Raw genomic sequence first — 25,077 nt, forward strand, 5'->3', positions numbered from 1 at the left:
ATATATTAAAATAAAAATGAAAAAGCAAAAATATTTAATTTATATTATATATATTATTATATATATATATTATAGATATATTATATACAGTTTAACTACATACAACAAGTAAATAAATTTGAAAGCCATCATATATGCATCATTGTTTGTAAACAAATTTATGAGACAATGATACCTCATTCTATTTACTTGTTACAATCCTGACCATATGAGCATTCGCAATAACTGGTGAATCGAACAAGTAGTGGGGTCTTTCTCGCGGATGTTGATTACTGTTTTGGTGAATGTCGCTAAAACTTACCCGGTAAACTTATAAAAAACATATTGCGTTTATGAAGCATAAAATATAAAAGTGCATTACAATTATTTACAACAAAAGTTAGAGTATTTCGATATTAGTGTCATTATAAAATAAGTGCGGATATCGCGATAAAATATTATTGTTTTGTGAATCTACTAGCATAAGAGAGATAAGGAGAGTGTAGAGTGTATGCGAGTGCATTTAACATACTCACACAATTGGTATATTCGGCATGTTCGTGTACAATGGCAACCTTGACACTTGGTGATCGTTTTTGGCGGCTTCGTCCCGCTTCTACTGAAATCGTGTTTGGTAGGATCGCGTCGCGAGTGAAAGCAGCAGTGGCCATTCTGTAAAATCTTTAAGAGTTTGGCAGTAAAGAATCATTAAAACATTTCGCGCTTCAGATTATAATATCTCATTATTCTGTTTATTTTCGTGATTGTAGTTTCGTTCGTGAAAATGTTCGTATAAACTATTGTTCTTAAAGGAAACATATCACACAACAAAATCACATCAAATATTTTGCGCATATATTGGAAATTAAGAGAAATAAACAGTTAAGGTTAGAAAATAATAAAAATAAATAAATAGATCATATTATATTTAATAAATTATATTATATTTAATATTTAAAGTATATATTTCAAGAAGATTTTATTTATACAAAATTTATATTTATTAATTCTTTCTTATAACGTTTTGTATAATTGGTACGATCTAATACAATCTAATTTTTTTATTTGTTGCTAGCAATGAAAATAAAATATACTACAATAATTGTATCGATATATTGTATATATATGATCCTGAATTGTATGTACATGTAAACATATGTGAAAGTAAAATAATTTTTATTTTCAAGTAAATTTAAAAAAATTTGTGAATTTATCTCATGGAAAAACCAAATTGCTTCATTAAATTACAAAAAAATTATTAAAAAAAAAAAAAAACAATATTTTTTCTTTACATACACTTTTTAAGAATAAGAAAATAATATTAATTAAAGTTTTGAACTATTGCATGTATGGAAACATTTTTATGAAATAATTCTTTTTTTTTATTTTTTATTAATGCAAAATTTGTATATATTTTTTATATAAAACGTATATTTAAAATATATGTAAAAAAATATATTTAAAATATATTTAAAATAATGAGAAATAATGAATTATTGTATAGATCGAAGAAATATTTTTGCTTTTATAATGTATTTGCGATTTAATATAAATCTCTTACCCTTTCTGAGTTTTTAATTTTTGATAAATTAATATGCGCAGAATTTAAAAAAATTTTCATATTAACTTATAAAATTTTTAATCAATAAGAATAAAAATTAATAACATCGTTGTTGTTAATATGTTTCATTCAAATTTGATGATTTGTTTTATATTTTAGCTGTATATATGTAAACATTAGTGGCTGTTTAAAGAATTGATGTATTTTAAATTAATATAATTGTTATTGATATCTATTGTGAATATAAATCAAATATAATATAATTTTCTTACACAACTTTTGAATATATATAATACTTGATTTTTTTCATCATTCTGAAAATACGTATTTGTTATACAACATGAAAAATAAATTTATAAATTACGTGATATATATATTTTTATATAGGTAATTAATTATTATTATGTGTAATAAATTATTGTTATATATTTCATCACGGAAGATATATCTTTTTACAGTGCTATATATAAAATAACTATTACGTAGTTCATACATAAAACATCACGTGAAGTTAATAAAAAAAAATAAAAAAGGACAATGTTTATGTGAATATCAAGAGTGCTCGACTATTTTACATATTATAAATCAAATACTACTTCTATAAAATAGGTGAGTTTTTAAATTGTATTGATATATTTAATTGTACTTATATTTCGTATTAGCAATTTAATCAATATTATAGTAGTTTAATTTATTTAAAAATAATAAAGCTATAAGAAAAATAAAAATAATAAAATCGTTAAAAATAGAAAAATTAAACAATATAAGGATTATATAGCATAAGTACATCTATATAAAAGATAGATTATATGTTCTATATGAAGAAGAGTGAGAAGAAGAATAAAGAGGTAAGAAATAAATTGTATGCGTATGCATCATAACATATTTATATTTAATTTTAATTTAAATTAAAAATATTTATAGTATTTTCAATTTATGTTATTAAATAAAAAAATTGATAATATTAACATATACATAATAAATATATAATTTAAATATATAATTATAAAAACTTTAAATAATTATGAATTAAAATTATAAATGTCATTTTATTATTAAAAATTATTATTATTAAATTATATATTATAAATTATTAAATTATTATTAAATTTTTTATTAAAATCTAAATAGAGATACTAATATCTATATATTAATATTATATATTATAACTTATATTTTTATATTTTTATAATATAATTTTAAGTATAATTAAATTTATTGAATTTTCTTAAATTATTTAATTGTTCAATTTATTCCGTTGATTATATAAAATTATAATAATAATAATCAATAATAATAAATATAATAATATAAAATTATAATTTATGAAGTAATTTATAATTTATATTAATTTTTTTTATTGTAATCGCACACAGGTATGTATAGAGAAATATGTAGGGGACGGGGGGGGGGGGGGAGAAAGAGAGAGAGAGAGAGAGAGAGAGAGAGAGAGAGAGAGAGAGAGAGAGAGAGAGAGAGAGAGAGAATGAATGAATTCACATGTACATATAAAGAATATAAATTTAGAAAAAATGGCTTAAATAAATTTAATTTATTAATATTTCCAATTAATTAATATCTAATTATTTTTAATGTGACAGATTTTAAAATAAAAAATGAATATGTAATATTAAATTGCATTTAGAATTTCTTTCTATTCTCTTGTTTAAACACGACGTAAACTGCTATCTTTAAAGATTTTTTTATCTTACAAAAAAAAAAATTGTTTGTATAAAATATCATTTCATTAATTACAATAGTTTGTTTTTCCTTTTATATTTATATAAAATTTTTATATATGTATATTATACGATAGAATTATAATACAAAATACAAGAAAATTGTACTTCAATAAAATTTTGTTTTATTTTTCATTCATATTATTATTTATTTATATAATTATTTAAAATTGTATTTAATAATTAATAAAAACATTTTTTTATCTACAACATATTTGATTATAAATTCTTTATTAATTTTATTAATCATTGACATTAAAAAATCGTATTCTATATATAATATATATTTCATATATATAAAAAAAGAATTAATTTTGAGTAAAAAAATTAAATTTTGTTATTTAATTTATTTATTTTTAATTTATTATTTTTAATTAATTTAAAAAATTATTAAATTGTAAATATACATATGTAATATCTTACAAATAAATTTTTTTAATTAATATTAAATAAAAATTGTTATAAAAATAAAGGAAAATATAAAAATAACAAATTGAAAACAATATTTTAATATAAATAAATATAAATATAAATTTATACAATGTATCATGAAAAGAATAAAATAAAGAAAAAGACAAAAATTTTTATAATAAAGCAATAACAGAAACTTGATTAAATTTTTAAAAACATAAAATATATTATTTTTAAATAATTTGACAGTTTTCAATATTAATTTAATGATTTAAAAAAATAATAATTATACAGATATATGTTTCAATATGATAATGTAAATATATATTGTAAGAAATTTTTTAAAAAATAAATATATATATATGTGTGATCAAAGCATGAAAATTATGATCTCTAGTTTTACTTTCATTTATTTTATAAAAAATATTGTTTTTTTATATTTTTATATTTTATCATTGTTTTATCACAATGTTTTTTTTTATATAACTTTTAATTCTAAATAATTTTTTCACAAAATTAAAAATACAAATAAATTATATATATATATATATTTACTGAAAACAATTATATTTTGATAATTATAAAAAATATAAAAGTAATTAAATATAAAAGTATTGGTTAAAATTATAGATGTCTCATAATTTTATTGCTAAATATATTTTATGATAGACTTAATGATATGAAATATATATAGATATATTCTTATATATTGTGTTATGTTATATATATATATATAGATATCAAAAGTAGGAGGGTTAGACATTATATTCGTATTTCATTAATTTTTTATTATTAAATATTAAACAATTTTTATTACATTAAAAATTTCACATTAAAAATATGAATTGTTTAATGTTTACTAAAATTATAAAAATATAATTATAAAATTTTCGCAGTGTAAATATTAATTTCAGAGTGTATCTTTACAACACATAAAATTAATGAATTATGATAAAAAGAATATTATATAATTACTAAATGAATATTTCAAGTAATTGAAAATATGTTCAAATTACATAATATTTTATATAAAATATTAATTAATTACAATATATTTTGTAATAAATTGTTTTAGTTGCAAGAAAAATTCTATAGATCTTTGTATTTACAATTTATAGAAAATACAGAAAAATTATAATTATTACAATCTTAACAAATTTTAATATATATAATGTATATAACTAAATGTAAATTAATATTTTTTCTATATGAATATGAATTACATTTTTTTGTAAACAACATGATACATTTATTCTACAGGTTTCAATGTAATAAATCTTGAAAGAATAAATGCAACTAAAAATGTTCCTGCTACAAAACAGGCAACAAAAATATACCATGTTTCTTCATCAAATACATCAGTAAAAGCTGGAACTTGATTATAAAGTGTGTCAATCAGTTTCATGTTATAATTTTTATTATTTGAAGTATGACTTGCCATTTTAAAAATAAATTATTTCTTATGCTGTAAAAATTCAATGTTTTTTAAAATTTGATTAGGAAGAAAAAAAATAAATAACCAAATTATATTATTACAAAAAAAAATCACTTCTTTTTAATTTAATCTTCAGACGGAGACAAAGATGTGATGTGTTTGTTGTAAAGTTCCAAAAGATTTAAAGATGTCAAGTTTGCACATTTGCATACTATTTTATCACCAGATACTAAAAGATATGAAAATATCAAATTTGTTTCTAAAGAGATTTTTTAAAATTTAATTGTAATTTTAGTTATTGTATTTACTTTATACCATATTATTTATTTTTAAAATATTATGAAAATATAATTAAGTTCTGAATATAATTATAAATTTTTTTATATCAAATCTTTATATTAAAAATAAAAATAATATAAATTAATTAAGTATTTTTAAGTAAAAAATTATTGTAATACTCACACAAATTAAACGTAATTACGGGTTCAGATAAATCAGAAACAATGCATGGTTTTACAATGCAACGTGGATTTGTTGCAATAATCTTTGGAGTTGTAATGTGAAACAGAAAATCTCTGTAAATACAATATATATAGAAATATTTATTATAATAAATAATATCAAATCATTTTTTAAATTCAACTTTTTTTTTATAGTTAAATATTATTATTAACATAACATGTTTCATAATGAAAAAGTATTTAATTTATTTTATATATTTGAATATTGAACATTTTTGCATTATCTTTTATTTTTTATTCTATTTTCAGAAAAAATGGCACAATTAAAGCAACAACTCCCACTTCAAATGCCAGATTTAAGTAGTCTTCGTATAACTACAGCTGTTTCTATGCTTGGTAAAGCATATGGATGTGGACAATGTAGTGGTAAGTTCTTTAATTAAGAATTTTTTTGAATAAAAAATGTAATAATTATAAAGTGATTAAAGTATTAAGTATTTATCACATGTTAAAAATTTAATACAAAAAATATCATATCAATAGTTTAAGAATCCAAAATATTTATATAAATATAAAGAAAAAAAATTTAAATAAGAAAAAAAAATTTTAAATAAATATCAATTAAACAAAAATTTGTCTTTTTTTTATTTAATTTTTAATAATTAAAATTCTATAATATACAATTCATGTAAAGTATTTCCATTAAACTTGAAGGTAACACTGAATTTTTTCATATTTTTCTAATTTTTTGTAAACAACTTGATATAATGATTTGTAAATAATAAAAAAACTTGATTTTTTTAAATAAAATAATATCGATATTTATATTCGTACTTTCAAATAAATATGTTCATCTAAAACTTTTTTTAATTATTCATTTATTTAAAATAAAAATAAATTATATTTATTAATAAAATTTAGATTCACTTTATAAGATAGAATTACTAATTAGAATAGATTTAGAAGAAAAATAACAAAATATAAATAACTTATATTAATATTTTATATTCATAATATTAATTCATTATAAAAGCGCATTGTAACAAAATTAGTATCAATCAATATTTAGAAATAATTAATAAAAAAATTAGTGAAATACAAGCAAAATAATAGAAATAATTATGTAAATATTTTATATAATTATAAATATTAGAAATTTTTAATTTTAAATTCAATCATGAAAGAAATTTTTTATATAAAGTCATAAAAATGTTTTAGATAGATATGTTAAAATTATAAATAAAAATATATACTTTTTATATAAATATAAAGTGTAAATATTTAGATATTATTCTGTTAAAAAAATTTAAAAAAATCTTTTAATTCAATATATTATCAATGATATAACTATAATAATATTATTATAACAAATCAAATAAATCGTTATTTTTAATAGTTTTATAACATACAGTACAATCGGATATAATACCTTGTGTAATTGCATTTAAAATTCAATTATAACTCAATCTTTTTGAATTGTATAAAAAATAAAAAATTATATTTCACGTTTATGCCAATTTTCAATATAAATATTCAAAGCTTACTTAATTTTCATATCATAACTTTCATTATAATAATACTAATCACTGAAATTTTCTAAAAATACTAATGTCGTCTGCTAGTTACTAGAAATTTCATATTGCACATGCGTACAATATTGACGTCATTAAACTAACCAACTTTCTACAATAAGCGTAATCGTTACTTATTGAAATAATATTTGTAATTATAAAAAAAATTATTATATAAAATATTTTCAAAATGAAACATTTTAAATAAAAGATAAAAAAATAACGCAAGTTTTATATTACGAAAATAATTTAAAATATATCAATTAAATTAACTATTAATTTATATATATATATATATATATATAAAATTATAATGTAATATTTTTTTAATATAAAATTAAAATAAGAAATATTATATACTATGATTAATTTTTACTAAAATATATATATAAATAGCAAACAAAATTTTATTGTACTAACCTTGCTTCCAAGGCTTTATCATGAAAGGGATCGAATTTTATATCAATTGATTTAACTGGTTTTAAAGATAAAGTTCTCAAATGCTTTGCTATTGCACTTATTATTCCTTTTGAACGTGTACGAGTTCCATTGAAAGGGATCGACATTTCGGAAATCGAGCACGCAATCGCATGCAGTACATATCACCAACAGTAGCAATCTAGGGGATATAGTTTGATGCAGTGTAACCAATATAACCAAAAATTATTTATTATTAAACTAAAATTATTATAAAAATACGGTATATTAAAATAAAATAAAATATAACAAATTTTATTATTTTATTATATTTGAAACACTCAATTTTTTAATAATTTTGAAATATTGTAATAATGTAATATTGGAAATGTTACTAACATACATTATATTATTGATGTTTTATAAATTTGTCGTATATTATATATGTTTATATAATATTTACTAATATGTTATTATTCAAAAATTGAAAATTAAAATAATTTAAAAAATAATGATACTAAGAATTATTAATTATCGTTTTATTATTTATACTCTGATTGGTCAAGATAAGATCAATCGAAATCAAGTTGGTGGCAGCCATTGCAGGAGGCAGTCTCGTTCGCAGTGTGTATTGTGGAGAAGTGTGTTGTGTGGTCAGTGGGTTTTGTGTTAAATTTTTTACTTATTTATTAGTGGTTATCTGGTCTTTTTCACCGTCAGCTGCAAAAATGTATCCTGTAGGGCAGCGTGAGTATCTTGCTGCGATTATTTTTTTTTTATAACATTTTAAAATATTTCAAAATAGGCTTTTATGTATTTCTAAGCAAGAACAGAATTTCAATGCTTGACGAAATCTGATCCTTTGTTTTCATTTGATTACTTTGAAGTAGTCAGAATCCTTTGGATTTATGCATATGCTAATACAATTCTTTCATAGCAATAAGTTGAAGTTTAAGAAATCGAGGAAAATTTAAAATATGACCTCGAGTGAACCTCGTTCAACAGGCACAATGTGTCGTCACTCTGATCCGTCAATGCACGGATAATGTATGAGCACATATGTATATAAATCTATTACTAATGTATTTTCATTACTTATAATATTTTTAATATATTATTTTATTATTATATTAAAATAAATTAAATTAAAAATGAGAACATTCAATATTTTTATATAATAATGTAACTACTTTTTTTTATTCTTACTGTGTTATTGATATTTTTGAATTTTATTATTAATTTATATTTATATAAGATCTTCATAAATGATTCTTGTATATCTATTTGTAATTTTTATTATATTTTTTCTTAATTGATATTATATTTTTAATTTACTGAATATGAATTATTTAATACTATATGTTATAACAAAAAAATCAGTGAAACAATATTAAGTTTTTTAAATATTATATTGATACTAAAAAATAATAAATAATTTCTGAATCAATATTTTTTTTATTATATGTTCTAAATTAAAAATTATTTTATAAATATTTAAAATTATAAATATTTCTATTGATATATTTAAAAATCTTTATTTATATTCTTCAATTAAATCTATAAATTAAAATACATTATTTTTTATTAATAGTTTGTGAAAATAATAAATTTTAATAGATTTTTATAATATAATTTTGAACATTTATTAAAATTATTCTTAATTCAAAATATATTAATTTTTTACTAATTTAAATTATTTTAAAGAGAAATTATTTTTATAAATTTATTATATATAATAATATATATAAAATATATATATATAAAATAAAAAAAATATTTTAAGTAAATAATATTATTTAATATATCAATGATTATTCAATTAATAAATTAGTTAAATAATAAAATATTGATATTTTATTCTATTTAAAAAAGGCAAGATTAAAAAAAAGTAGAAATTTTTCAAAATTAATTGCATTTAAACTGATTAATCATTTAAATTAATTTTTTTTTTCTTATTTAATTTAGAAAAAAAAAGTAAGCTGATATTTACAATTTAAAAAAAATAGTTTATATTGCTTTGTATATATATACAAGATATATTTAATAATTCAGAAAATAATATTTAATTAAGAAAAATTATAATTCTATTCCAGATGAAATTGAAAAAAAAAATGATGTAGAAAAATTATACATTGTTATTATATTCTATCATATGAATATAATAATTGCAATATGTAATTTGCATTTTTATAAAAATATGTTATTCAATTTTAATATTAATATTTATAAAAAATGCATAACTAAAATATATAATTACAATATAAATATTCTTTCATATATTTTTTGTTTTACTTTTTTTTATTTATATTTTCATTTAAAAATTACATATTTTATAGCGAATATTTACTTATTTAATTTTGTTTTTTTAAAGAATATATCTTATATATATTCTTTTATATTCTTCTAAAAAAGTTCAATCAAGTAAATGTGATAACTAAAGTCACTGAAGATACTAGGTTGCATAGAAATGTTTTAAAAAATAAAGCTCACTTATAATTTAGATAATTAAATATAATTTCAGATAATTAGATAACATAAAAAAAATTATAGATAATTGTTTAAATATGTTGCATATCTGATGTAATAAACAATATCAAAAAATTTGTGAAAATATTTAAAATGTAATGAAGCACTTTGTGCACTTGTGCATTTATTAAAGAAACGTTTAAAATTAATCTTTATCTTGAAAAGTATTTTTGAAATTGAAATAAATTTTCAATGATTTTTTTTACGTATTTTATATATTTTATTTTATCATTTTATATATAAAATGATGCAAAGAATAAATTTATACCAAAAAAAAAAATAATAAATTTGCATTTATATTGATATGTCTGTAAAAAAATTTATATAGTATATAATTTATCATTATATAATATATAATTTAAGAATAATAGAATATGTTAAATAGAATAAAATTTTCTTGTTTTTTGTTGTCTTTTCTTTTCTCTTGCAGTTTAAATAGAATTCTAGTTAGTAAAGATATCCCGTGTAAGATATTCCATATAAAAAGTAAAACACTTTTTAATCATTAATCAATAAATTCATTTCCTTTAGAGAATTATGAAATGTAATAAATGTAATAAAATTTATTTGAAATATATTTTTTTTATTTTATAAAGTTAAAAAGTTATAGCAAATAATACTCTTCTCAACAATAATTTCAAACTTATATTTTTTTATAAAATACTTATAAAAAAATTCTATAATTTTATAATATTTCATTTTAAAAATATATTAAAAATTTAAAATATAATATTGTTTAATATATTAATTCATTTCATGTTATTATATTTCCAAATGTTTTTAATGTAAATATATATAGTATTTATAATTATAAATTATTCAATTAAATATTTAATATATTAATATTTAATTAAATATATTATTTTATTTCAGCTCCCCCACCTGGACCCACAACAAGTTCTTCTGTTGGAGCAGCTGGAGCAACTGGAAGCAGTGTTGTAGCTTCTAGTTCTTTAGGGCTTGTTTCCACACAACAAACACACACTCCTCCTCAACCTCCTGAACTGCCAAGTAAGATTTTAAAAATTAGTTTAACAGAAAAAAACTTAGTTGATTTTAATCAGTATATTAAAGTGGATATCAAAAATATGTCAAAAAGTATTTATTTTAAACTCATTTATAATAATTTTACTTTCAATTAATCAATAGTATACGAAACTTATATTCTGTTGTTATATTTTTTATGAATTATAAAATTAAAAAACGGATATTATTATCACATTTTTATTTATATATAATTTTATATCATTAGAAATCAATATTTCTTATAATATAATAATAAGATTATTATTATTATAATATAAACTATATAAATTTATTTGAATAGAATATAAAATTTAATGGAATATTTAAATTTTTTTTTATTGAATCATAATTATTATTTAATAGAATTATATACATCATATTTTCTATTTATTTAATAGAGTTAATAATAACTAGATGTAAAAACTTGATATGTTATATGATAAATTATTTTTAATCAAAACGAGAATAAATCAAATAAAATTCTATTTAAATATAATGGAATATTATTAATTATAATTTATTTAAAATATTTATGTAAAATATATATATTTTTTTCTATAAAAAATAATTATTACTAAAATAGTACAAATACTCAGATAAAAGATAAAAATATTAAGGAAATTCTCTAATATTATATATATTGATATCCAATATATCCAATATATCCAATATTATGTATCTTCTGTACTAAATTTAAACAATCATGAATGATGATAGTATAAAATTGTTTTTATTTTTTGTTGTTACTTTGATATATAAAAAAATTAATTAAATATATTTGTTTTATTATCAATTTATGTAATTGAATATCATATTTATTATGATTTGAATAATTATATATATATGTGTGTATATATACATATATATATATATATATATATATATTGTATACATGTAATATATATTGCATACATATATTATATGTATGTAATTATACATGTACATTATTTTTGACTAAAATGAGCATTAAAGCTAGAAACAGTCAAAATATACTTTTCAAATATACTTTTTGTCTCTGTATTATGTTACTAGTAATTCGTTTCGGAATTTTGTATAGTAATTAATTAATAATCAATAATAAATAATCAATAATTTTTTTTGTATTTATAAATAAAAAAAAATTAAATCTGTTTTAATATATACAATGAATAAATACAAATTTTTTTAAATGAAGTATAAAGTATAAGAAGTATAAAATTGGGCTGACAATTTTTTTTTTAGACATTCAAGTTGCTTTGTTGATTTTAATATTAGTAATTATTAGCATAGAAATTATCTCTAATTAAGTTTTTGAAAATATGGATCAAAATAAATTCAGATTATGCATCAAGAGTTAACTATAAATACTGAATTAAAAATACTAAAATATGTAAGATTCACATAATTTTTTTCTAAAAGACAAGTTAAGTTACAAAATTAATCTAAATTGATGTATTATTATTTTAATTATGAAGAAATGATTAGTTATAAGAAATGATTTTGTTTTAATATTATTTAAATATTTTATAGGTAACTACAATAATTATCTATAATTATCTATAATTAAATAGAGAATAAACTTAAGAAAACAAGTTAATCTTAATAATAATATAAGTTAATTTTGAAACAAAAAAAAAGAATCTTATCAAATATATATTTATAGTGTTTTCATGTCCTCGGAGACCAAATATAGGACGTGAAGGCAGGCCAATTGTCTTAAGAGCTAATCACTTCCAAATAACAATGCCACGTGGTTATGTGCACCATTATGATATTAATATTCAACCTGATAAATGTCCTCGTAAAGTTAATAGAGAAATAATAGAAACAATGGTTCATGCATATACCAAAATATTTGGAACTCTTAAACCTGTATTTGATGGAAGAAATAATTTATATACAAGGGACCCCTTGCCTATTGGTACTGATAAAATAGAATTAGAAGTAAGTATAATAAAAAACAAGACATATATTTTTTTCTTTTAAGATTTATTTTTTAATATTAATTTTTTAGGTAACACTGCCTGGTGAGGGTAAAGATAGAGTTTTCAGAGTTGTGATAAAGTGGTTGGCTCAAGTTTCACTATTTGCATTAGAAGAAGCTTTAGAAGGACGAACAAGACAAATTCCATATGATGCTATACTTGCTTTAGATGTTGTAATGAGGCATTTACCATCTATGACATATACTCCAGTAGGTAGATCATTCTTTAGTACACCAGATGGATATTATCATCCATTAGGTGGTGGAAGAGAAGTTTGGTTTGGTTTTCATCAATCAGTTAGGCCATCTCAATGGAAAATGATGTTAAATATTGATGGTAAATATATAAGATATATTAAAAAATCCAGTTAAAATATAATATAATATAAAAATAATTTTTATGTATATTTAATTATCTTATAGTATCTGCAACTGCATTTTATAAAGCACAACCTGTCATAGAATTTATGTGTGAAGTATTAGACATTCGAGATATAGGAGACCAAAAAAGACCTTTAACAGATTCTCAACGAGTTAAATTTACCAAAGAAATTAAAGGACTTAAAATTGAAATCACACATTGTGGAACAATGAGACGAAAATACAGAGTGTGTAATGTTACACGTAAACCTGCTCAAATGCAATCGTGAGTATACTTAAAAGTAATCATAATTTATATATAATGTATATATTTATAATATTTGTGAAAATTTTAGATTCCCGTTACAATTAGAAAATGGACAAACAGTTGAATGTACAGTTGCAAAATATTTCTTAGATAAGTATAAAATGAAGTTACGTCATCCATATCTTCCATGTCTTCAAGTTGGACAGGAACATAAACATACATATTTGCCACTTGAGGTTTGTTTTTAGTAATTTTGTCCAATTAATTTTAAAACATTTATAATATTTGTTTTCATTGAATATTTTTAAATTATTATATATAAATAACATAACATAAATTTCTTAGCAAAAATAATAGAAAAAAATGTATTAATCTTTCATTCTTTTTGCTATATGATAAATAATGTTAATTTATTCTCAACATATTACTGAAAAATTCTTCAAAATTGCAAAGAAGAGTATTTTTTTGTTTATCATTACACGATGCTATATGATCTTATAGATGAAATTTTAATGTATCTTTTTTTTAATGTTTAAAAAATTTAAAATTTAATGTATATTTTTACAGTTATATTAGATTTATCAAAAATAATTAAGTAGATACATTTCTTTCAAAAAAATTTTTTAAAAAATTTTTAATATATACTTATTTATATGTCAAAATTTATTAATAATTTTCTTAATATGTATTTTTATTCTTAAATGATATTCTTACATAAATTGTTTCTAAATATAATATGTAAATATAATTAATTTGAATTATAATCAAATGTAATTAATTATAATAGTTATTAATTGCATATTTAATCCAATCTTTGGGAAGTTGCAATAAATCTTAAAGATAGAAATTGATATTATTTTTAACATATTTTTATGATAATAATCTTCCAAAAATTAAATTCATTATATTGTTTTATTATTTGATCTTTGAAAATAAGCTATACTTGATTGTTATTATAAATGAATTAATTAGAAGATTAATTAATTATAATTATAAAATATATAAAATCAAGAATGAAAGAATAGAATAAATAAAAAATTTAGATAATGATTTTAAAAATGATTTTAAAGATTGAAATAAATAGGAATATTAACATAAAAAAATATCTATTGAAGTTTATTTTCCAACTTATAAGTGATATAATTTTACTTTTTAAAATTAAACTAATTCTATCTTCATCATATTCTTCTGTCTGTTCTATCACATCTATTCTGTTTAATGTAAAATTAAATTGGTTATGATTTAATAAATAAACTTCAATTGATATTTTTGCATACCAACTTTTGTATTTGTTTTATTCAAGAATTATTAAATATAATTTAATTTATAATTGATATTATAATTATAATTTTTATTTATATTTAAATTTATTTTTTTATTTTGTTCAACTACTTTATATACTCTTATACACAGAATTATATATAAAATATATATGTAAAACATCTTTTGACATATTTATTTTAGATATTGAACAAATTCAAAAATTTGTATACAAAACTAATCGAGCTTTATTAAGTTAAAATCAATTTAAATTATTTTATTTCTATATTTTTTATTTCATCTCCATTTCACTTTATTTAACTTCATTTAATAAATTTTAATTATTTATAATATAATAAATTAACTTTAATTGACATTTCTATATATCAACTTTTTGTTTGTTTTAATCTCTAAATTCGATCTTTCAAATATCGATCTGTCTTTATATATTAATATCCTGTTATATATTAATATATTAATATATTAGAAATTTTTTTGATAAATATAATGCTTTATAATTATACATTTATATAAAATTATATATTTATTATATAATTATATAAGTATTATTATATATATAATTTTTAAGTATTCTATATATATGTTAATAGGTCTGCAATATTGTTGCTGGGCAACGTTGTATCAAAAAATTGACTGATATGCAGACTTCTACTATGATAAAAGCTACAGCTCGTTCTGCTCCAGATCGCGAAAGAGAAATAAATAATTTAGTTAGAAGAGCTGATTTTAATAATGATTCATACGTTCAAGAATTTGGTTTGACAATATCAAATAATATGATGGAAGTTAGAGGTCGTGTTCTACCTCCACCCAAACTTCAGTACGGAGGGCGCGTAAGTTCCCTCAGTGGACAGGTGAGAAACTTCCAACTTAATCAGTCAGGTCTAGACAAATCACACATTTGCAAAAGTTCTTATTTTTTTGGGAAATTTAAAAAGTTATTTGCTTATGTACTTGAAAATATAAAAATAAAATTCTTGCAATTATCATATAGTTTATAATGAAAATTTTTAATTTCTTTTTAATATTTTTATAAATTTTTTTTATTAAAATAAGAATCTTAATAAATATGATTTTAATGAAAATATTAATTAAATATGATGGAATGAAATTTTTTTCAAAAATAGTAATACGTTTAGGTTTAGTTTTTTCTATTAAAATATACTTAAAATTTAATAAAATGAAATTGTGCCAAATGAATGCATGAGTTTTAGACCTGGTTGATTTTGATGTGGACTGTCATTGTAATGAAAACAAATTATTTTTATAAAAAACAAAAGCAATATAATTATTATTTCATAAACATTATTCTTTAAAAAGAAATTTAGTCTTTTATTTAATATAATTTGTATTACATTTACAGTCCAATATCTTAATTACTATTTGATGCTCAGTTTTGTTCCATGTAGTAATGAAATAAAATAGATTCTTATTTATTTTGATTTATGATCTTAGTTTTTTTATATACTTTTATTTACATTATTTTTATAAATAATATTTATATAACTTTTTGAATTAAAAAAAAATAAAAATAAAATAATGATTGCATGGATTATATAGAAACACTGGTGCATCTTTCTTATTTATTTATTATGATTTAAAATGTATATTATGATATTCAGTGATATATATCTTTTTTTCTTTTCTTTTTTTTTTTTTTTTTTTTTTTTTTGCTAAAGACAAAACAACAAGCTATACCTAATGGTGGTGTTTGGGACATGCGTGGAAAACAATTTTTCACGGGTGTGGAAATTAGAGTTTGGGCAATTGCCTGCTTTGCTCCACAAAGAACTGTGCGAGATGACGCAATACGTAATTTTATAGCACAATTACAAAGAATAAGCAATGATGCTGGAATGCCAATTATTGGGCAACCATGTTTTTGTAAATATGCTACTGGCCCAGATCAAGTAGAGCCCATGTTTAGATATTTAAAAGCAACATTTTCATCATTGCAACTTGTTTGTGTTATATTACCTGGAAAAACGCCTGTATATGGTAATTATATATGTTATATTTTACATAATATAATAAAATACAATAAATTTTCATATAATGTTGTATTTATATAATATATAAAATATAAAAATGCAATTCCATATTATTCTCGATAAATTAGTTTTATAATAGATATTTTTTATTAAAAATATTCATATATAAATTATTATATATATATAATATATATATAATAATATTGTATATAATTTGTTATATAGAATTCAATATAATTATAATTCTATATTCTATAATATATATAATGAAATATAAGATTATATGATATATATAGTATTGATAATATATTATTTTACATATATTATATTCTATTTGCTTACAGCTGAAGTTAAAAGAGTAGGAGATACATTATTGGGTATGGCAACGCAATGTGTACAAGCAAAAAATGTTAATAAAACATCACCACAAACGCTATCAAATTTATGTTTGAAAATTAACGTAAAATTAGGTGGTATTAATAGTATTCTAGTACCCACTATTAGACCAAAAGTATTTGATGAACCTGTTATATTTTTTGGAGCTGATGTGACTCATCCACCTGCTGGAGATAATAAAAAACCTAGCATAGCTGCAGTAGTTGCCAGTATGGATGCTCATCCATCTCGATATGCAGCTACTGTTAGAGTTCAACAACATAGACAAGAAATTATTCAGGAACTTAGTTCAATGGTGAGGTAAGTAAATTATTTTATAAATATATATAATTTAATAATAAATTAATTTATTTAACTTAAAAATATATATATATATGATTCTTAAAAATTTTGCGTAATATGAAATATATTTAATAATAATTTAATATTTTTATTATAATTTTATTATAATTTAATATAAAAAAATATTATATGAGCTAACAAATATTTTGAACAAATTAAACTTTTATAAATAAACAAAAACCTTTAAAGATTTTAAAACCAATTTAATTTTTTGAAATAATAAAACAAATTAATAAATAAATAATAATAAAATAAGATATTTAATTTTTAGATAATTAAAGATATTATATTAACCCTCGGTCACTGGATGCTTGAGCAGCGACGCGGGGTTCAAATGCCGTCATTTTGATCTATACTGAAAATTGTAAAACATATGTAGTTTATACTTTTTACCTATTAAGTAAGAAACAAAAAAATGAAAACTGGTTAGGAAGAATCATTATTAATGAATTTTATTTTAAACAATTAATATTTTTTTAAATTTTTTTAAGAATTGAATATCTTTTTTACAATTCAACGTATATAATAAATTTAATTGTAAAGAAAAAATTCCTTTCATATACATAAGAAATTTTATATAAATTTTATTAATTTTAACATGAAATAGATATTGTATCTAAATAAAAATAATTATATATTAATTTTTTTTAAGGGAACTTCTTCTTATGTTTTACAAAAGTACTGGAGGATATAAACCGCTTAGGATAATTCTTTATCGTGATGGTGTCTCAGAGGGTCAATTTCTTCATGTTCTGCAACACGAGCTAACTGCCATTCGCGAAGCTTGTATTAAACTTGAAGCTGAATATAGACCTGGTATAACATTTGTTGTCGTCCAAAAGAGACATCACACTCGCTTATTTTGTTCAGAAAAAAGAGATCAAAGCGGTAAAAGCGGAAATATACCAGCGGGTACGACAGTTGATGTTTGTATAACGCATCCAACTGAATTTGATTTTTATTTATGTAGTCATCAAGGTATCCAGGTAAAAAATTTTAATTAAATGTTTTTCTTTATTCTATTTATATGTATATTTATTAATACAAATAATACATTTACTTGTATTACATTAGGGCACATCACGACCATCACATTATCATGTTTTATGGGATGATAATCGTTTTGAAAGTGATGAATTACAATCTCTAACCTATCAATTATGTCACACGTATGTCAGATGTACGAGATCTGTTAGTATACCTGCACCTGCATATTATGCTCATCTTGTAGCATTCCGAGCCAGATATCATTTGGTAGAAAAAGAGCATGATAGGTAAGTAAAAATACCATATGATTCTTTTCTTTTAATTATAAGATAATAATTAATAGCAATAAAAAATGATAACATTTATTTTATTGAACATTGAAAACTTAACATACATAATAATTTGAAAATTAAAATTTTGAGATAAATTAAATATTTTGAGATAAAAAATTTATTGTGTATCTGGAATAAAAAATCATTCATTTTAACTAAATTTAGTATAAAAAAATATTAAAATTTACATAATTATGTTTTTGATAAGAAGTATAATTTATAAATTTCCATTTAAAAAAGAAATAATTTAAATTCTAATTTTTTTTTAAGATTATAAATTAAATTTAATAATATAATAAATTAATACATAATTCAATTAAATTGAAAAATAATTGTATGAAAAATTTATATAGTATTTTTTAATTTTTTAAATTTATATTTTTAGAATATATTTTCAGAAATATAAAAAAAAAACATACATATTTGTTGATGCTCTTTATTAATCAATTTTTTTGTTGAATAAAAATATTATCGAAGAATATACATACATACACATGCGCGCGTATAAATTCAAATTAATCAATTTGCTTGTTTAATTTTCGAAAAATTATTATTGAAATATGTGTGTGTGTGTGTGTATATATATACATACATACATACATACATACATACATACATACATACATACATACATACATACATACATACATACATAATCAACATTTAAATTCAAATTTATTAATTAATTTGCTTGCTTATTATTATTTTTTATAAGAAACTAGAAAAAATTTTTTTTATTTTATTACTTTTATATTATTTAAGTAAATAATTTTTATTAGTGTATCATTATGAAGAATGATCTTATTTTCTATTTATAAATACTATTGTATTTTTTAATTATATAGAATCTTTAATTATATATAAAAAATTCATGAAATAATTTTTTGTATATAAAAATATATAAAAAAATTCATAAATTTAAAATTAATCATTTTTTTTTTTTTTTTGCAGTGGAGAAGGATCTCACCAATCTGGCTGCAGTGAAGACAGAACACCAGGTGCAATGGCAAGAGCTATCACAGTTCATGCAAATACAAAACGGGTTATGTATTTTGCATAATTCTCTTTTGAATTGTTCTTATACACATGCAATTGATACAAAAAATAATAATCATCATATCTTATGAAGATATTTCTAGACTATTTAAATATTAGATAATCTTCTTGAGTGGTCAATTTTTTTTTGCTTATTTTTATAATCGAATATGTCGAAAATATACCTAAAATATGTCAAATAATTTTTTATTAAGCTTGGTTTTTTCCTTTTTTTATGTTCTATTTAATATATTGTCGATTAGGTTTTAGGCAAATTTTCTAACATTTTAGTAAGTAGGTATTAAAAGAGGTGCTTTTAGTTAATCATGTTTTAGATTGATGCAGCTTGACCGGTGTGTCGTTTTGCGATAAAGATCACACGAATAAATAATATAAGAAATCAGCTGCCGTGGATATTACGCTTATTTCTTTTTTTTAGAGGTTAAATTTCCTCTAGCATTTGTAGAATACAAAAATATCACATTAAAACATAAATTCATGATTGTATAAATCGCTTTGCAAGACTGTTATCTTGTTGTTTATATGTAGTTATATCATTTGATCAGTCATTTTTTATATATATATATAAAAAAAAAGAAAAAAAAGAAAAAAAAAATTAGATTTTCAAGTCATATGAGGATAAAATATTAGCATGTATAGCCTATCTTCATGCTTAGCATATTTGTTATTATGCAACTATAATTCTATCTTATGACACTATGATTCTTTATAAATATCATATCTTTTATGTCTATCATATTTATCATAAGCATTAAAAAATTTGGCCACATCAAGTAATGAATTGTCAATCAAGAAAATATATCTAATTTAATATTAAGTAAATTGAAAATCCAAAAGTACATGTTTTATTCTATTTGGTTTAATTGCACAGGTACTATTTTTTGCATGTGAAACGAGAATTATGATATAGCTTGAACTGTGGTACTTTATTCATATCAACTATACATTAACATAACATTTTGACAAAGGTAAATGAATACATACCTTTTATCTGGTGTTTCAAATACGCAACATTATCTCTTCAGGCAAAACAAGTACTTTTAAGTGAAATCTTTATGGCATTAGATTCGGGTTGATAACTAACGCCCCATCAACGCAGAAAATAATTCAAATAAGAATAGAATAGGGATAATTCAACTAATGCAAAATAAATCAGAAATATAATGTGAAATTATTAGGATAAGATTTGTTTTATTTGTTATAAAACAAAAATTTTAAGGTCCTCAAGTTTTATTTAAAAAAATTCATCGTTTATGATTCATCTACAAATTGAATCTATTTAAAAGGAACAATAATCTTAATTGATACAATAATTGTATTAAGAGCCTTGCAAGTAATTACAATCTAGAGGCAATAGATAGGATAATAAAATGTATAAATATGTATTGATGCCGTGCCCCATAAATTGTTTATTATATATTGTTAGAATCATTAATACACTAAAAAAAATTTTTATGATTTTCATTGTTTTACACATAAAATTTAAATATTACGCAATCTTTTAAAATTATAATTTTATTTTATTTAATAAAAAACAGTATTAATAATCACTAAATATCATATCATTAAATGATTGAATAAAATAAAAGATTGTGAAATTCAAGTTCTTGATAAATATATTCAAATGAAATTTTACAAATTTGATTTAATGTAAAAAAAACAATTTATAAATAGACAATAAAAACAAAAATTTTAGTCTAATGTTTGATATTTTAATAAAGATTCTAAACAAAATAAGAGAAAAATCGTTTTAAAACTATTAATATTAGTAAAATTTGGATAATAGTGTAAGTTGATATTTAAAATTTGTAGAACTTTGTGCATTAATGATTCTAATTTTAGATTTACAAGTGATACAATGTTAATATTATCTTGGAAAGTATGAAAAGGACCTTAATCTATCAATAATATTTATTCTAGTTATAAATTTAAGTCCATAATGTAGACTATCACTTATAACATTTAATACCTAGTTTCTGACTTTGTGACAGATTAGGTAACTTGTTATGTATGGTTTGAGTAAAAGAGTGTAATTCTTGAATACTGTTTACAAGAACAGTTAGGCAGATGAATCAATTTCAAACAATTGAAGGCAGCAGATAAGCAAATGCAAATATTAAAATCGGTATGCAAATTGAAAAAAAATTGCAATTTCCGATTAATGATTAAAAAAATAAACAAAAATTTATTGTCCGAAAGGGTGTGAAGGTACCAAAATATAGAATGCGAAAATAATGCTTAAATAATGATGAATTACGAATCCATTTTAATCGTAATAAGGTCGACGATTAGAATTAAGTCAATCTAACTATTGCAGAACATTGCAGTGTAAATATATATATTCGGTGCGCAAGTAAATACCAAAATTGAAAAGATATCGAAGAAATAACAAACTAAAACATTGTCATGAAATCATATAATTCAAGAAAAGCATTCATTATTCAATTACTCACATTTCATATCTCAAAATAAATAATTCGTTACGTAGTGATATTTTTCCTTCAAAGTTTGTGATGGCATTTGATATTTTCCTGCGCCCGATCAAAAACTAGCCTCCATTTGTAAATATACCTCAGTAATTTATCTATACATCACTATCCCATTTAGTAAATAATGCTCGATGGGCAATAGGTGGAATGGTTACAAAGATTTTTGTAATTTTTATTTTAATTAGATGAATTAAGATATTAGTTATATATATATAAATATATATATATATATATTGTTTATTGATCTTTTAAATCTCGTATAAAAAATTGCACTGAAAAGAAAAAAATACCGATTGGAGTTCAGTTTTGATAATATACATGAATTTATGCAGCGCGTCGTAAACTTGTACCTAAAAAAAGCACGTGGCAATTTAAAAAAAATCTTCAAAGAAACGGGTTTATGAAATAAACATTACTTAGTGCGTAATAAAAATAACCGGGTCTATTCACAAAGCAGAAGAGTTTACTTCCTACCACGAGTCCCAGACATTTTAATATAAGGCAAATAATTTATATTTGTATATCTATATTATAAATATTATGTATGTATATATGTGTGCATATATATATATATCTTAGCATACATATATATATGCATATGTGAAGATTAACTGTATTGCATTTGTTAACAAATGCCGTGTGCAAAGAATACATATGAATTATGCAACAATTCCAGGAATAAGATGACGTTAAACATCCTTGTATTTCGAAGAGCTTTACGGGTTACATCGTAATTAATTATATTTGCAAGTGATCAATTTTCATAATTAATTAATAAGCTATATTATCTTTAAAAAAGATATCTATTATTCTCAAAAGGTTATAATCGTCAGTGTTTTTAAGTGGCGTTCATCGATAAACTTAATAAAAATTAAGCAAATCGATTTCTATAAATTATGAATTATTAATGCAATTTTGAATGTTTATTAAATCATTTTACAGTATTAATATTAATTCATTATCGACTCCACTGTAATATTATCTCAGCACAAAATTATGTAGATAAATTGCGATTCTTTGTTTTTAGTGTTTGTAAGTGACTCGCAAAGCGCCACCAAAGACCTTGACGTTGCAATATTATGATTTTCAACAAGTTTTATTTAGATTTATAATAAAGAGGAAAATGTATTAATGAGATTAATACGATGTTAAACGGATATTGGTCAAATTTCAGGAAATGCAACTAAGAATATATAATACACAACTTTAGATAAATAGAAACTAGTATAACTAGTGATGAACAAAATATTAGTACAGATAATATTTCGTTATGAAATTTACAATAGTTTCGAAAAATATTTCTTTCAATGAAATATATTATAAATCATGAATATGTTAAATAATTATTCAATTACAAAAATAACAGAATATATATCAGGAACTATTAAAAAAAAAAATATTATGATTCTTATTTTGTATTGTAATTTGTTAAATTATTTTGTTTAATATTTTATATGAAACTTTTTTATTATTATTTTTTCAAATCATTTGTACACAAAATATTGTTCAAATATAATATAATATAATACAATATAAGCAATATGCTTTGAATTGTTACTAATATATGTTAAAAGTAATAATTTTTTTTCAAATTTAATTTTCTCATATTTCTGTACAAGTTTAAAATATCGAAAAAAATATATTTACATCACATTTTTATAGTACATCAATCAAAGATGTTTGAAAATCTCTATTTTCTCATTCTATTAATAAAATATTGAATAGTTAAACAATTATTCAATAATTTTTTAAGGCTAATTTAATATTAAGTTCTTAATATTATTAAAAATTACATTGAAAAATATTTTAAATATTTTTGTTATATTAATATTCAAGATCTTCATATGTTTTATTCATATGCAATTCTTTACAAATTTTGTTGAATTACGATATTTTTAAAGATTTTTAAATTTGATAAGCTATTCTTCTTACTTATTTAATATCAACCATTTCTTACGATATTTTCTTACATTACAAACTTTCCTTCCCTGTTTTATTTTTATTTTTTTTTTTTTTTTTTTTTTTAGTAATTTATATATACTCAAAATATTCATTATTTAATTTTTGATGTTAATAATTTAATTACACTTTTGATTATTAGTTTATATTAATTATTCTCAGTACAATTAAATAAGATTTTCTTTATTTATGCAAATATAATGTTTCTGGTGCTTTTTTCAGCTTTATTTATTTTTCTTATTTATGTATTTCTTACTTTTTTCATGATTTTACTAATTATTTAAAATTATTAGTTTAAATCTTGAAATTTCGGAAATAAATTTTCTGTAATTATCATTTGTATTTTAGTAAAAATAATTTCCTATATATAATTCATTATTTTTTGTTAATCTACAGTTATTTAACATGAATATTTAATTGATAATCTCGAAAATTATATATTTGGAGAATTTTATAAGCATAATTATATATAATTTTTCTCCATTTTTTCACAATTATCGATAATTTTATTGTTACAAACAACAATA

The 25,077-nt window shown here is 19.7% G+C and overlaps 2 protein-coding genes across 5 annotated transcripts; one reads left to right on the plus strand and one right to left on the minus strand.

Annotated features, from left to right (window-relative positions):
• The first annotated feature begins 112 nt into the window (after positions 1 to 112).
• LOC552062 (protein argonaute-2) lies at positions 113 to 23,237 on the plus strand. Of its 4 annotated transcripts, none has more exons than XM_006571770.3 (14): positions 113 to 866; positions 1,999 to 2,149; positions 5,896 to 6,012; positions 10,974 to 11,111; positions 12,769 to 13,049; positions 13,120 to 13,426; positions 13,513 to 13,735; positions 13,806 to 13,953; positions 15,589 to 15,852; positions 16,678 to 16,996; positions 17,334 to 17,685; positions 18,380 to 18,713; positions 18,802 to 19,001; positions 19,998 to 23,237. In XM_006571770.3, exons 3-14 carry the CDS (start codon positions 5,901 to 5,903, stop codon positions 20,104 to 20,106), a joined length of 2,787 nt encoding a protein of 928 aa, XP_006571833.1. In that variant the 5' UTR covers positions 113 to 866; positions 1,999 to 2,149; positions 5,896 to 5,900; the 3' UTR covers positions 20,107 to 23,237. The 4 variants fall into 4 exon arrangements, with proteins under 4 accessions (XP_006571833.1, XP_006571834.1, XP_026300412.1 ...); XM_006571771.3 differs by having other exon boundaries at positions 113 to 765; XM_026444627.1 differs by lacking the exon at positions 113 to 866 and having other exon boundaries at positions 1,983 to 2,149.
• LOC725918 (39S ribosomal protein L53, mitochondrial) lies at positions 5,199 to 7,785 on the minus strand. Its single transcript, XM_016917190.2, has 3 exons — positions 7,578 to 7,785; positions 5,588 to 5,700; positions 5,199 to 5,354 (listed from the first exon to the last, which is right to left on the minus strand). The coding sequence occupies exons 1-3, from the start codon at positions 7,721 to 7,723 to the stop codon at positions 5,251 to 5,253; spliced, it is 363 nt and encodes a 120-aa protein (XP_016772679.1). The 5' UTR covers positions 7,724 to 7,785; the 3' UTR covers positions 5,199 to 5,250.
• Positions 23,238 to 25,077: the final 1,840 nt, after the last annotated feature.

This window comes from Apis mellifera, linkage group LG13, assembly GCF_003254395.2.
Source record: "Apis mellifera strain DH4 linkage group LG13, Amel_HAv3.1, whole genome shotgun sequence".
Lineage (NCBI taxonomy): Eukaryota > Metazoa > Arthropoda > Insecta > Hymenoptera > Apidae > Apis > Apis mellifera.

Coding starts and splice junctions, on each gene's coding strand:
- LOC552062 (XM_006571770.3), top strand. CDS start 5,901: ATGGCACAATTAAAGCAACAACTCCCACTTCAAATGCCAGATTTAAGT. Junction 6,013..10,973: donor TGGATGTGGACAATGTAGTG/GTAAGTTCTTTA, acceptor ATTTTATTTCAG/CTCCCCCACCTGGACCCACA. Junction 16,997..17,333: donor TGGAAAAACGCCTGTATATG/GTAATTATATAT, acceptor ATTTGCTTACAG/CTGAAGTTAAAAGAGTAGGA.
- LOC725918 (XM_016917190.2), bottom strand. CDS start 7,723: ATGTCGATCCCTTTCAATGGAACTCGTACACGTTCAAAAGGAATAATA. Junction 5,701..7,577: donor GATAAAGCCTTGGAAGCAAG/GTTAGTACAATA, acceptor TTGTATTTACAG/AGATTTTCTGTTTCACATTA. Junction 5,355..5,587: donor CGTAATTACGTTTAATTTGT/GTGAGTATTACA, acceptor CATATCTTTTAG/TATCTGGTGATAAAATAGTA.